This window comes from Octopus bimaculoides, chromosome 4, assembly GCF_046866305.1.
Source record: "Octopus bimaculoides isolate indiv1 chromosome 4, ASM4686630v1, whole genome shotgun sequence".
NCBI classification, from domain to species: Eukaryota; Metazoa; Mollusca; class Cephalopoda; order Octopoda; family Octopodidae; genus Octopus; species Octopus bimaculoides.
Genome location: NC_142931.1, coordinates 20687344 through 20703590, shown reverse-complemented (window position 1 = coordinate 20703590; position 16247 = coordinate 20687344). Strand labels below are relative to the sequence as shown.

Below are 16247 nucleotides of genomic sequence, written 5' to 3'. Positions count from 1 at the left end.
TCAACATTTATAAGGAATGTTTACTTCTGTTCACACTCAAACACATACACATACTAGGATTGTGCACCAAGGGCATCTGCACTGGGATAGAATTAAGTATACACAGTAAGAAAGAAAAATATATGTAATCTACATAAACATGATGTAGCATTCATATGGTGAATTTCAATAATTTCATTTTGATTCCTGGTTTCAATTGCATTTGAAAATATTCATATGCTCAATAAAGTAGTTTTTATTCTATTGCAATTAAATATAACCCAGTTAAAGAGGTTTATTGCAAGTAACTGTAGGAAAGGAGGGCAATTCAAGTATTTCATGGTATGTTTACTGTCAAACATGGGTTTTAAATAAGACAGCATGAAGATCCATATCAATAAAGTTCCAGACAAGTAGCTGAGTATTTTGTATCCTGCCTCAGTACTGTGCCGTGTTTAGAGTCAAATGGTCCGGTTCTGTAAATAGGTAGACAACCACTTGGCACTAAAAACTAGTTTGTAATTTGTTATTTACAGTGCTTATGTCAACTCTTCCTGTTAGTAGAGAGAAGGGGTTCCATGTGCACCCTGCCCCACACTACACAACACTAAAATCTTCAGTGGTCCTCTCTAGGACTCACTTCACTTCCTCTAATTGTTTTATAACAAGTCTTCAACTTTGTATGTTCAGGTTTACTAATCACAAGAGAAACTGATCAACTTCAAATAGATTCCAATACTTTAAATATATAATGAATGATGGAAATTACTGTTTACTATTAAAATAGATTATTTAATAAAGAAAATATAAATTATAGGATGTAAATGTAACTACACTTCAAAGAACCATGAAATCTTTAAAAAAAGTTAATTTACCGAAAAAAAAAAAAATCTGGCAAATTACTTATCCATTACTCCTACCTTCATACTGAAAAAAATTACTGGTCAAGAGATAAGTTTAAACAGCTCTGATTTGAAACCCTTTTTCTGTGTGCAGCATGAGAAAAGCAAACACAGCTGGAAAAACTGGTGATACAAAAGACAACTCATTCCTTTACATTACCTGACATAAACTGAATGGTCTTTAAATCTATTACAGAATTCATTGCCTTCGAGGATCAATTCATCGAGTTTCCAGTCTTTAATCTTCTCTAATTCTTCAATAGACTTTAGCTAAGACAATAAGTTAAAAAGGATAAGATATATAAGTGATAATAATGCATTAAAGAGTAAAGTAAGTAGCTTCTATGGCAGTTAAAGCTATCACATTCATTAATTTAATACAGCTGAACAATTAACAAGAAAAAGAATTCATAAAAAAAGTAAACAAAATCATCCTGATGTAAGAAATGTTTGTAAGAAATCAGCAAACTAAATGTTGAAACAAATCAAAGTTTAATTATTATAATTTTTATTTTAAACATAAATCATACCTCAACTATTTTTGTTAAAACATGAAATAATCATTTCTAATTTAGACATAATGCTAGCAACTTTGAAGAGAAGGCATTGGTTAGTCGATAGCATTGACCCTAGAGCATGAAAGGCAAAACTGATCTTTGCCTTCCTAAAATGGACACCTGACCTGAATGCTTCACTAGTGTGAATTATGCTAAAGACATCCAAGGAACACCAAATGGTGGTGGTGGTGGTGGTGATGTTAAACAAAATGGCAGATTAAGTTGACCACACTACAATGGCAACAGTTCTAATTAGCTTCCACATAGTTTCTGTTTACCAAATTTCAGATGCAATGCTTTGCTCAACTTAAAGGTACAGTAGAATTATATTTGTGGGATTCATAAAATGCTAAAACAAATACAAAGCATTTTGCCAATACAATTCTGCTAATCCACCTATCACATTTTTTTTTTATTACAATGCATTTCATTAAACAACAAAATTTTAGGGTAACCTACCGTATTTTTACCAAGATTCAAGTTTTTCAAATGAGGAGTGTATGAGACTAGTGGAGATAAATATTCCAAAGTCATCAACTTGTTACAACTAATATCAAGAGATACCAACTGCAAATATACAAATAATGCAAATATTTATTACATATATATATATATATATATATATATATATATATATATATATACAAGTTTAATTTCAGTAAACAAGACTTTTAAAAAACTAACATCGAAAGTAAAACTGTTTGAGGAAACCAGTTATATTTGTAAAGAAAACGAAACAATTTATTAAACAGTTCAAAATTAAGTCCTTATATTCACCACTATCTGCCACTCTCCTTTTACACTCACAAACTTACCTACCCATTCACCCTGTCTAATCCTCTGTATCACTTGACACATTTTCACCACCACCACTCCCTCTCTCTCTCTTTTCCAAGTGAGGTAACCAGGTATCTCCTTTACTGCAAGATACCCATTTCTGTCCTTCCACCATACTTTAACTTATCAACTGGCACAAAACCAGTTCCTGCAATACTAATTTCCCACTTCAGATGAGGGAGTCTTGTCTTTTGAGCTACTTGGTAACCTCTGGGATGCAGGCCATCATTATCATCATTTAATGTCTACTTTCCATGCCAGCATAGGTTGGACAATTAGATAGAATCTGGTGAGTCACAGGGCTGCATAATGCTCCATGTCAGCTTTGGTGCAGTTTCTACAGCTGGATACCCTTCCTAACACTAACCACTTTACAGGTGCCATGTAAAAGCACCTGTAAAGTGGTTGGCACTAGGAAGGGCATTCAGCTGTAGAAATCATGCCAAAGCTGACATTGGAGCTATGCACAATCCTCTGGCTTGCTAGCTCCTAACAAACTGGTTAACCCATGCCAGTATCACACATAAATGAGTGAGGTATGTCAAGGTTATGGAAGTCAAGCTATTCATCTGATTTCTCCATTAGCCACCATAGATATCGTTGCTAAGAAACTGCAACAACAAACCACAACTATGCAAAACAAATGCTTGTTAAAAGCCAACACATTACAATAACATACTGACCTTACAAATGACATATCCATTTACTAAACTAATCTGTTCAATCAAGTAACTGATATTCACGCATGCCCATTTTTATGCAAGTAAAAGTCTGAAAATATTTCTTCATAACAGTGTAACCAAACAGCTACACCACTTAAGTAAACCAGTTCATGTGTGGAGGTCAATTACATCAGTTCAGATGTGGAGGTCAATTATGTTGCCCAGCCTAGGTTAGGGCAGCTACAAACAAGTACATGAAATATTCCTACCACAGTAAGCTATAAAAAAAACCTCTTCAACTTTTTCCCCAACCAGTAATTAATTAATTAATTATGAGACAGCACCACAATATTCACAAATAACATATGAACTAATACAGATTTCTTTGTAAATAATGTTCCTTGACCGTTTGAACCCCAGATACCTGTTGTTCTCAGCACCCTCACCCCAGCTTCCCTGGGTAAAAGAGTCAAAATGACTCCTCACTTAATATTGTTTCATCATCATCAACAGTGTCACTAAAATGCCAAATTGAGGGCAACATTATCCTTACCACTTCTTTTTTTTTAATCACCAATACTGGCATCTGTGGTGCCAATCAAACCGGCAGTTACTGTCTGGTTTTCCAATGCAGAAAATACTGGCCGGTTAAGCGGTCACTGGTGTATTTGTATCTGTGGCTAGCAGCTGGAATTTGTATTTGTATCTGCAGCCGGCGGCCGTAATAGCGACCGCTGGGGTATTTGTAAACAGTACAATGTGGCACCTGGTAAAGTGGTCGCTGGAGTATTTACATCTGCGGCTAGCAGCCGGAATAGTGGCCACTGGGGTTCTGAGGGTTAATGACACTTTAAATCTAAAGTTGAAAATGTAGCAAATAAAATAGAAATTAAGGATTCTGAGATTTTGTAGTAGATAGAAACTTCAGGAGAGCTAACAGCTTTAAATAGACATGGAGGAATGAGAATAAAATAAATTCTTACTTCTGGTATGTTTTCTTTGATTATTGTAACAACATTAGTCATCACTTGTGGTCGATTCAAAGCCATGAACGAATCAGTACCTTTCAACACTAATATATTGGAAAAGAAAAGAGAAAGGAAGTTGAGATTAATAAGATAAAAAGAAAAAAAAAGATAATCTATGAAAATGACAATGATTAATCCTTGTACATAAACTTAGGGAGTTACTAAAAGTACTTTTTGTTTTACTATTATTACAAAATAATTGGTCACTTAATACTTACTTTCTTCAGAGAGTGAAAAAAATTTTCTATTTTTATTACAGATGACTTCAACACAATTTTTGTTTTTCAACACTAAAACCAAAATCTCTAATGAAATAAATTAATCAACTACTCCATGAAAATATCCTCAATTTTGTTGCAAGAGATCGTAAATCAATTATCAAAACCTCATCACCTAAAGAGTTTGCTCTGGCATCCCATCAGCTCCTTCCTAGCTATTCTCACCAACCCTTTATATGTGGGGGTAACCATGCATCTCCACTATTACAAGATACCTGTGCTTGTATAAAGACCTCTCCCCATCTCAAATACTACCCCACGAAGTGGGGGGGGGGTCCTTTTCCTATCTTTCACACCTGGTAAACTTCACTCGTGCCAGTGATGCAAAAAAAAAAAAAAAAGGTACCCACCACACAGCAAAGTTGTTGGCATAAGGAAGGACACCCAGCCATAGTAACCATGCCAATGCTAATACTGGAGTTCAATGAAACCCTGCAGCTTGCTAGATCCTGTCAAACCATCAAACCCATGCCAGTATGGAAAATGGATGATGATGGTGATAGCGATTGTATCAAGACAGGAGATATATGTTATCTATAACTCCAATATTGCAGACACAAGGTGTTCACTTGATACAAAAGATGACATCTATTTAAAAAGTACATCATATATTCTTTTCAAGAAATAGAATTGAAAGGCTTAAGTACATGCCTGAAGCAAATGATAATGGCCAATAATATATTTTTTTCATTCCTGATGCATGAGCATGCAAGTTTCCATTACATATAAACACAGAATAAAATTAAAAGAAATTAAACTGCATACTGTGTAAGAATAAAAATTCTTGCTGTTAAATTCCTTACTAATTATTCATCCATTAAAATGTTTTTTATTTCATTCAACGAAACAAGTGTTAAAAGATTATACAATGTACTTACTTTCATCTTGATACAAGCTGTTTAGTCGAAGCATCTTGATAGAGGAATCATAGCGTTCACTCAGGCAAAGCTAAAAGTAGAAAAAATTTATTGTGTATCATTATCAATTTTATCTGTTAAACAAGACCCACCATTATTTATCCATCAGATAAATTTTGTTGGGATTTTTTTTTCTTGCCTTTTAAACACTTGTATGCCTTCTCAAGCAATGACTGCTATTTTGTAAATAGTGAAGGAATCATTAGAATCTTGAGGATACTCATGATGAATGCCTTCGTAGCACTTGCATCTCCTTTTAAAACAGCAGGCTATACAATGCAAATAATATCTTTTCTCTAATCTAATATATAAATCTCATTCTGTCTATCTGTTTGTGCACTTATTATAACTCAAGTATTGTTCATCCGATCACGCTGAAATTTTAAACATGGATACATGAGAGAGCAAGACGTTCCGTATCTAAAAAGATTTTCAAAATTGTCTAGTTTCAAAGTGAGAATCGCTATTTTTGTAATGTTTGCCTGTTCATCAGATGATTAAAACTTCCATTTTTATTTTTATTCGAAATTACTGTTACGTGTCCTGTTGTTCTTACCACTATGTCAGTGAAAATCAAAATAAAATACTTAAAGCAACAGTCATGAAGTACAAAAGCCAAGGTCCATGGAGTGTCATGGGCCAAAAAAATTTCCAACTTCTTGCCTAATGCAAGCCTAGAGCGATCTCTTATCTCTTACACTATTTCACTATTATGTCTCTATTGTAATGTGAGATAATATTTTCAGTTTGAAAGAAGTCTTATATATATATATATATATATATATATATATATATATATTTATTCCTTTTGCATTCTAAAACCGAGTTACCAATTTTGACATATGAGGCATCAAAAGATTCAGTACTATTTCTTCATTCTGAGTAATTTATAATTAAACATGAAAGTTTATAGTATTATAGATATTAGATTACTGACAAATAGATGGAAATGCAGAAAATCACAAAACAAGCGTGAAATTTATTTAATGAACTTTTAAGAAACGACTATTACCTTTAGTTTTTCCAGTGTTCTATCATCCAGGGTTAAGCCAGGTGCACAAGAAGGTTTCACAATTACAGCCAACTAAAAATATATGTGGTAAACTAGTTAGAATGGTTGTAAAACATTAAAATATAAAAATCTTTCATTTTAATAGCTAATTTAGAAAATGGAACAAAATTGCAAAAAGAAATTGAAGGATATTTCCACTTAAGGATTTTTATCAGAATGTCACTTTCAGACCAACAACCATTTGAGCACACATTTGCAGGAGTGAAGAAATGGAATTAGTGCTTCCACCACTCCCATGACAGTCACCATAGCATTTTTAGAAACCTCTTAGCACTCATTCACATACCTACTGTACAGGATTTGGAAATGGTACTCGTAAATTAAAACCCCCACCCCCACCCACTTGTTTTTTGACAAATACTTTTAGAAATAATTGATATATTCCAATAATGACAAAGCAAACCTACTTTGAATCCATCAGGCATTATTATCTTCTTATCCACTTGACGAATAGCATCTGCAGTAATTTTATCTTGGACATAAAAACAACAACTGCCACGTTCACTTTTAAACTGAAAAGTTGAAGTAAATATATATATATATATAGACAAAATAATTTCTTTCTCACTTTCTCCTGTAGGATACAGATAACAAAATATTTAATAAGTCTAACCAATCACACTGTTGTAAAAGAATCGCACAGAGTTTATGTACTTGATAAAATCCTGTCGGCACTTCTACATTGATGTAGGTGGTATCTGATCTCACAAACCATCTCAAAACTCAGAGATGACTATGATTTTTTATATATATATATATATATATATGTATATGTATTTATATATATATATTTATACATAAAAATATAACATGGAAGATAACCACCAATGGAAAAGTGATTAATCATACAATCACATTTTTCATACATTTACTAGAATAAGTTTCAATGCAGTTTAATATAATAAATGATCACACTTGGAAATCAATGTAGAATAATGAGTGATTGACAAAACAAAAACCACTAAATTTACCAAAATTAACAGACAGTTATTTTATTTCACAATTTTGTCACTAAATGAAGGAAAACAGTTCTGAGTTTAAGGAACTCAACTACTGAGTTCAAAGTTCAGGCCTTTCTATAATTATTGTTACATTGGGTTTCAGTTATTTCTACAATTACCACTATGTTATGCTTGTAGCTTTGGTTACAACTTCTTGCAGGTCAAATGAACACATACTACAAATATTGAATAACCACCATCATCAACAAAAACTATACCACCCTCCATGTCACAGTAACTTCAAAATAATATAATCACACTGTAACACCAAGCAAACAACTTTCTCAAACATTCTTTGAAGATCAGCCACCAAAATAGTAACTCTTTCCAGCCATCAAACACTCCAATAGCAATGGGAAAATTTAAAAACTCAAGTCTTAGGGAAGACAAAAGCACTAATATTTTGGACTTGAAGGTATCCCTACTGCTACCAACATATACAATCATTTTCACTCAACACTGTTAAATTCCCAGAATCTGAAAGCTGGGTGTAGAATGGCTAATCTTTGACATCACTAACCTACACATTCCTATTTCCAAACCACAACACTTAACTCAGACCACTACACACACAAAAAAAAAATGAATAAACAAACAGTGGCTTTAAACAAATGAAAAATAAAATAAAATCCCTCCAACACAATAGCTTCACAAGGGCAGCAACTGGGTAAACTCACTTTGACAGCTGTTTCATAGAGGGAAATTGTAAGAAACACCAAGAATATAATTTTAAAAAATAACATTTTAAATAAATTCATTCACAGCTTTTTGAAGGATAATATAATTTGACTAGGAAGAAAAAATTCTCATACAGTTAATAAATTAAATAGATATTAATGTAACTAAGAGACTCACAAATGATACTTGAAATGTCATATTGATACAATTTTCGATTTCTCTAATAATGAAATGCCTTTCCAACTTCTGTCTACATGGTATCTATAAAAAAAAAAGAAAAAGAAAAAAAAATTTCAGTCTGGATGTTAAAATATTTTTTTTTTAAATCTCATTAGTCATATAAAAATCAAGCAGTAAATTTATCAATCATGGTATATAATATTGATACTGATTTTACAAATATTAGGGGAAAAAAATTAAGAGATAAGTGAAATTAGATACAAGTCCAACTGAGCATGATAAGTTTGCCAACAATTTATCAATTATTTATCTTAGTCTCTCAGCCATTTATTTTGAATAGTAATTACAATAAAAAGATGAGGAAAATTTTCCAACCGTCACTATACTATATTCACAATTTGTATGATTCAACTTCATCTAATCGACATTCAGTTGTATTAAATTTCAACATTTATGGAACTCAACCCAATGACTCTTCATTTAATATATGCAAGCATAGTCTTGTGGTTAAGAAACTCTCTTAAATACCAGAATACCCGAAGAATTCTGATTTGTAATTGATTAAATTGACCAACATTGTTCAGGTCCAATCCCAGATATCATTTCCTTTCCAACTGGGTTAACCAAGTATTTCCTCTAGAGCAAATCACCTGTTCATATCCCTTTATCATACTTTAACCTCTCATCACTTGGCATAAAAGCCATCTCCTCCTACCTGAGGTAGGAGGAGGTGGCTTTTATGCCAAGTGGTAGGGGAACGTGCTGCAAATTATTTAGTGACCTCAATGGTGCTGGTGCCACATAAAAAGTACCAGTACACTCTGTAATGTGGTCAACATTAGGACGGCATCCAATCACAGAAACCATACTAAAGCAGACACAAGAGTTTGGTGAAGTCCACAACTTGACAGATCCTGTCTAACCATCTACTTCACATCAGCATAAAAAAAAACCGGATGTTAAATGAGGAGGACGATGCTATATATATCTTCCATAATCTTTTTACAATTTACATCCCCCTTATACACAGAAATAAGTGTAGAACAGCTTTAATAAGCAGTTGATAGCTGGAACAACTTTCAAGTTGAACCTATATCATTACACTGAATCAAATAGTTATGTACCAAGGACAACTAAATGGCTGGCAACACCCACCACTTCAACCTCATATTGCTTGCCTGTCAATAATTACAATGGAGAGGTTTTTAGGATTTTTTTGTTTTCTTTCCAGCAAGCCACTAAGTGCATGCTGTAAAAGTACATCATTTCATACAAAATTTGTTCTTGTATCATATAACAATTTTAATTTCATAAAAATAGAAAAACTCAAAAACAAAAACTTGTTTTTATGAAATACTAATATAGCAGTTTATAAAGTTACATAAAGAGGTAAGTGATTTGTATTTCGATGGATTTTATAAAAGGAAAAATTTATATACCTTTACACGATACCAGCTATTATCAGAATGTTTGTTGTGTACCGGTAAGCCAAGACGTTTTAATCGACCTGAAAATATAAACAATTAGGTTCATATGAAATTTGAGTACCAGTAGAAAATTATATGCGAGAATATTATATAGAATTCTGAATTGAAAATGGTGTCAGTTGTAGATTTAATTAATCTAAAAATTAAACTTTCTATTCAAACAAATTTCAAATATCTCGTGTATGTTTTTTATGACACTCAGTCAGTTACGACGACAAATGTTCCATTTGATCCAGTCAACAGAACAGCCTGCTTGTGAAATTAACCCTTTAGTGTTTGCATTATTCTGCCAAAATTAATGCTTTTTTTATCCACATTGTCTTGAACTAATCATGCATTATCTTGTCGCTATGAGATTTTGATGAGGTAGCTGTTAATTTTTATAACAATATTGTAGGGTTGGTATGAGAGACCAGATCTGGCCAGTTTGAACATAAAACAGGCAGAATACTTTTGGCCGGATATGGCCGGTTTAAATGCTAAAGGGTTAACATGCAAGTTGCTGAGCACTCCACAGACATACACACCCTTAATGTGGTTCTCAGAGAGATTCAGTATCACACAGTATGTGACAAGGTTAGCCCTTTGAATTTACAGCTGAGAGGACTGCAGCAATGTGAGATAAAGTGTCTTGCTTAAAGACAACGCACCGACAGGAATCGAACACATGACCTTATGATTGTGAGCCAATTACCCTAACGAAGCTACACACCTTCACTTCATGTAACAAATCAATAACTATGCTACTGTTAAATTAAATTACACAGAAGTAATGAATATTTGGGATGTTTATGTTTTTTGATGTGATGCTTTTATGCAGTTTATACAACCATAACATGGTGCAGACCATGTATAACAATGTAAAAAGAGAACTATAATCAAATACTAAGGCAAATTAAACATTTTTCTCTCTATAAACACTTGTTTCTTTACTTGTTTAAAGTTCACAAAAGATTTCAATTGAAAATAAAACTCACCGCTGTTCTGCACTTTATCCATTTCCAAGATCTTATTCTGAGGTCGCTTCCTGTGATTTTTGCGATAAGGCACACTGATAAAAGAATATTAAATATAGGAGTTAATACATTATTATTGCATATATTCTGGTTAATATATGTTGACTTTTTATATATTTCTTTCACCTTCTTGGTCATACCGTTTCTATTCAAACTCCTGACTGACAATAGTCATGTAGTTTATCTCCCTTCTTCTCACTTCCATTACAGTACAATGGCTGGACATGTTTTCATGGAAGGTTTCAAACAAATGACAATGCTTGTATGATGGTGATGTTTGTTTACAATCAGTGTGCAATATCAAGGAGACACAAGCACACATGCATATACAGATGAGTTTCTTTCAGTTTCCTTCTACCAAATCCACTCAAAAAGCTTTCAGCCAAGTGCTACAGAAGTCACTTGCTCAAAGTGCTGCATAGTGGGATTGAACCTGAAACCATGGAACTCATCTGGATACCAGCTTATAACTGGAGAGCATTTACTATTAAATCATTCACATTACCCAGCAGTAAAGAAGTAAAAGATAAAAACTGTCATACACAAGTAATTTACTAGCAGAAAGAAGCCACATCTTGAAATACTTTGAATTTTGTAAAAGTTTACGGTTCATTCCCTTTGTTATAGTATTTCTTCTATATTTATTAACCCTTTTAATACTAAGTTGTCTGAGACCATCTCTGCTTCTATGATACAAACTTCCTAATCAAAGTGATCTAATTAAAACCTTCCATCAAAATTTCATGTTAATTTATATTCCAAGCGCATGTACCAAGCTGGTGCTTGGAACATTATGTTACTTTACTAAATCCTTCATTCTTTTCAAAATTAACTCAAACCAAAGCAACTGAAAGGATTAAAAATGAACTGAGTTTAACAGATAAAAAAGCATTTTGAGAAATGATTTTATTTGAATACTGCAAACTTTACGTCTAAGATGTAACAATCCATAAGAAAAAAAATTAATTACTGTCTTTGATTTGAGACTCCTGGTAAATCATCATCCATTTGGAAATCATCTTCATCGTCAAGATGTGATCTAGGATTTGCTCCGCCAGCGCCACCTGAAGAAAAGAAACAGAACAATTAAACCATCTTATGGTTCTGAACTGAAATTTAAATTAGACTTTCTTTTTACAGATTTTTTGATAGGTTTGGCTTGGCTGTAAGGATAAGAAGATTGCCTCCCAGCCATATGGTTGCAGGTTCAGTTCCACTGTGTGACAACTTGGGTAAGTGTCTTCTACTACAGTCTGAGGCTGACCAAAACCTTGTGAGTGTATTTGGTAGACAGAAACTGTGTTTGTGTGTGTGTCTTTGTTCATCCCCCACCACTACTTGACAACCGGTGTTGGTTCCCTGAAACTTAGAGATTCGGCAAATAGACAGAATAAATACCATGCTTAAAAACCAAGAGTACTGAGGTTAATTCAGCCAACTGAAAATTGTGTGTGTGTGTGTGTGTGTGTATGTAGATAGATATGTGGTCTGATCAATAAGTATCCGGACTGTTGCCATAGCAACGAAGCTAAAGCATGCAGAGTGAAGCCACTTGGCACAGATTGTGCCTCAGACTCTGCTGTGCATGTGCACCAAGTTTTAACATTCTAGCTCACTTCCACTGCTTACAGCAGTGCTTGGAAGTAATGTGCATAGCATGTGTTTGTTGTAATGACCATGACAGAGAAAGTTGAGCAGAGAATCTGCATCAAATGTTGCCAAAAGCTTGGCGATACCTGCTCAGAGGCCTAAACAAAGTTTCCAAAACGCTTTCATCGTTCTCAACACAATAAAGGAGATCTTGTGCAACCGAAATCCGAGTGTCTTTCTGGTTGGCTGAAAGTTTTGGCACAAACTTGGCAGACACGCGTCTCACCCAAATCTTCAGTAATAATGGACTGAACTGAACCATATATTTGACTGTTCACTATGTAGTAAAGATTTAAATTTTCTTTCCAAATATAATGAAATGTGCCATTTCTTCCCACCATAATGTTACCCAGTAATGTTGTTAAGTCAACTTTTCACTGCCATTAGCCCAAGCCATTTAACAGGGCCCTTGAATTTTATCACAAAAACATGTGGAGACATTGTTTTTGTTTTTTTTTTCATGATTTATCATCTATCTGCTCTGAAATTTCTTCTACTGGGATCTTAGATAGAGGGAAACTGCAAGAAGCCTATTACATGCATACACAGATAAATATTGCGCACATATGTGTAAGTGTTCAAGAGTATGCGAGTGCTTAATTCGCTTGATACTGTTTATCAAATGCAGTGATACCATGATCTTGTAGTTCTGAACTTTTACTTTGCGAAGACCAGAGGAATAAAAATTCCTTACTTGATAAACTGGTATGAGAGTTGGCAACAAGAGCATCTAATCATAAAATACTTACCCAATAAGTCTTCATCCAACCAAGCATGAAACAGTAGACATAACACTAATGATGCTACACACACACACATAAATATATGTGGTAAGCATTATCTTCTGGATAATGATGGACCACAAATAAGCTGAGATAAAAATTGGGCACAAAGAGAAATCAGACATCATATGCAAAACAAGAAGACTGCACTGGTACAGACACCAGACATGTGAAGATGGCAGTTGGGTAAAGAAATGCCAAGTGACCCAAAGGGGGACTAAAGAAGACATAGCAGAAGCAGTGAAAACTGATCTCAGTTGAATCTCACAAATAAGATGATAGAGGCTGCACAAGTGACAAGATATCTCCAGCTCGTGCAAACATGGAAAAAAAAAAGACATCATAACAATAGCATGTTTTGAATGTTCTGAGCTGACCTCCCTTGATATAGTTTCTTTAGAAGCTATATCAAAATGAGAGAAAAAAAAAAAAATCAACATATAACTTTAGTAGTTTAACATTTGTGAAATCTAATTAATGCAATTAAAGTAAACGAACCTTTTCTGTTTCGTCGACCGCCTCTTCCATGCCACTTGGATCGTTTGTAGAAAGGTCTTGATTTATCATCTAAGTAAAACAATAGAATAGAAATAGTTATAATTCTGAAAATGACAATATAAGAATTTTTTCCCCCCCTTCCAGCCCCAATGCTTTCATCTATATACATATATATAAAACAGAGGTGTGTCTGTATCACTAAAACTCAAGAACTACCCAACCGATTTCATTCAAATTTTATACATGCATTACTTCGGGTCAATGGAGTGTCATGGACCAAAAACATTTTCAACTTCTAGCCTAATATGAGCAAGGAGCAATCTCTTAGACTGTTTCGGTATTACATGTCCAAAGTGAAACAATTACATCTCTATCGTAATGTGATGAGTTTCACTTTAATTTATTTTTATATATATATATATATATATATATATATATATATGTTTGTGTGTGTGTGTGTATATATATGTGTGTGTGTATATATATATATATATATATATATATATATATATATATATATGTGTGTATATATCATCTTCACTTAATGTCTGCTTTCCATGCTGGCATGGGTTTGACGGTGAGCCAGAAGCTGCACCAGACTCAATCTGGTCTGGCAAAGTTTCTACAGCTGGATGCCCTTCCTAATGCCAACCACTCCGAGAGTGTAGTGGGTGCTTTTCACGTGCCACCAGTACAAAGGCCAGTCAGGCGGTTCTGGCAACGACCAAGCTCAATGTTGTTTTTCAAGTGCCACCAGCAAATGTGCCAGTAAGGCAATGCTGTACCTCCTCCATCGCTTGACAACCAATGTTTGTGCGTTTACGTCCTCATAACTTAGTTTGGTAAAAGACAGCGATAGAATAAGTACTAGGCTTACAAAGAATAAGTCCTGGGATCAATTTGTTCGACTAAAGGTGGTGCTCCAGCATGATCCCAGTTACATAACAAATAACTAAAACAATAAAAAGTATGCCATTTTAATCCCAAGCAATGCCAGGTATTTCTGCTAGTACAACACTACAATTGAAGTTTACATTTTATTGAAAACATTTGACCAAAATATTTAGGTTTTTCTTCTCCTTAAAACTTTATCAAAATTCAAATTATAAATTATAGATATAGAACAGAAAAATTAAATCACCATTAGAAAAAATAAGTACGAGCCTCGATTTTGAATTTCATCTTTATTATCAAATATTAGTGAGTGCAAATGATTAAGTTTATTAGATCAAAAGATAAGTAGCCGATAGATTAGTACTTGTCACTACCCATTATATCATATTCCTTGTCAGTTAACAAATCACTTAACAAGTTCACTCCTGTATGTTGTAAGAGCTATATAAAAATAATAAGCCAGACATGCTACCACATTTACATTTAATATGAAGGATGGTCTCATTTTTTTTTGCTTGTTTTTTGTTTTTTTTAGTCCAATGTGAGAAGAGTGGCAAACATGGTGTGGACGGTATTTATACGCAATTTTCAACTGCTAATTTATGCATATTCTTTTCACTTTCATTGTGAGTCTTTTTCTTCTTAGAAACAATAACCATTGTGTGTGTAGTGGGGCAGAATAATTGACTATAGAAAATGTTGAACCCTCTAATCAGTGGAAGGGACATGGAGTCTTCCTTGAAATCTGTGCCAGAAGGACAAACAAGGAGATTTCAGACATCCTCAACATCAGCAGAGGGATGGTGGAAAAGCTCAGAAAGGAGCTGGAAGATTCAGGATTTGATGTCAGCTGAGAGGAAAATCCATGATCATTGATCTGATATCATCAGAACACCAGAATTCAATGAAATCCAGATCATCAACAATGATCCCAGCAAGTCGATCCATGTCACCACAAAATAGAAAGGTGTGGATGAAAAGCTCATCAGGCCTGTGGTGCATGAGGACATTTACTACTTTTCATACAAGATGAGGAAGGAACAATTTCTGCCCAAGGTGATGCAGGAAAAGTGACTTAAACTCACTAAGAAGCTGATCAACAAGTTGAAACAACTACTGGAGCCAGACATGCTGTGGTTCTTCTCCAATGAGAAGAATCTGCCAAGATCAGAAGATCAACTCCCAGGATAACAGGTGGTATGCTGTCTCACTCAAGGACATGTCCAGAGTCATGCAGACGAAATTTTCAGTGACAATCATGGTCTTTTAGTGTTGTCACCAGTGAAGGTGATGTCATGCTACCCAACTTCTACCCTGAGAACCTCAGGCTAAACACCAATCTATGTTCTGAGCAAGGTGGTGAAGCCTCAGATTGACCGGGTAGCTGCAAGGAGGCTGTATATGTGACAGCAACACTGCACTCTGCCATGCCAACCAGAAGACTCAAGCCTGGCTATCAGAGAATTTCTTTTATCATACAGTTCCTGACATTTGGCCTCCCAACTTGGCTGACTGCAACCCCCTCTACTTCTTTGTGTGGAGTGCAGTAGAACAAGAGACCAACAAATCCAGCTGCAGCACAAAGGATGAGCTGAGGGCCAGGATTACAAGGGTTTTCAGGGGCCTAAAACAAGAGACAGTGACAAAGGCTTATGGCCGGTTCTGAGGTCACCTGGAAACTGTCATTGAGACAGTCATCATGCAAACGAATATCGTCCACACCCTGTAATTATACCCGAGTTAGAGTAGACCTACAAAATTAAAACTTTAAATTTCTATAGATGTAATACAAGTGGAAAACAATGGCATAATTAAATTTGAAATGTATC

At 34.3% G+C, this 16247-nt stretch overlaps 1 protein-coding gene across 1 annotated transcript in view; it reads right to left on the bottom strand.

Annotated features, from left to right (window-relative positions):
* The window catches only part of LOC106881596 (nuclear RNA export factor 1), a 40968-nt gene that overhangs the window by 16182 nt on the left and 8539 nt on the right, over positions 1–16247 (bottom strand). The window contains exons 2-12 of the mRNA XM_014932058.3: positions 13525–13593; positions 11565–11658; positions 10556–10629; positions 9531–9598; positions 8089–8172; positions 6640–6744; positions 6173–6244; positions 5122–5191; positions 3921–4009; positions 1898–2005; positions 1042–1151 (exon numbers count right to left, since the gene is read on the bottom strand). Of these exons, the coding sequence (XP_014787544.1) occupies positions 1042–1151; positions 1898–2005; positions 3921–4009; positions 5122–5191; positions 6173–6244; positions 6640–6744; positions 8089–8172; positions 9531–9598; positions 10556–10629; positions 11565–11658; positions 13525–13593 (943 nt within the window). The remainder of the gene's footprint in view (positions 1–1041; positions 1152–1897; positions 2006–3920; positions 4010–5121; positions 5192–6172; positions 6245–6639; positions 6745–8088; positions 8173–9530; positions 9599–10555; positions 10630–11564; positions 11659–13524; positions 13594–16247) is intronic.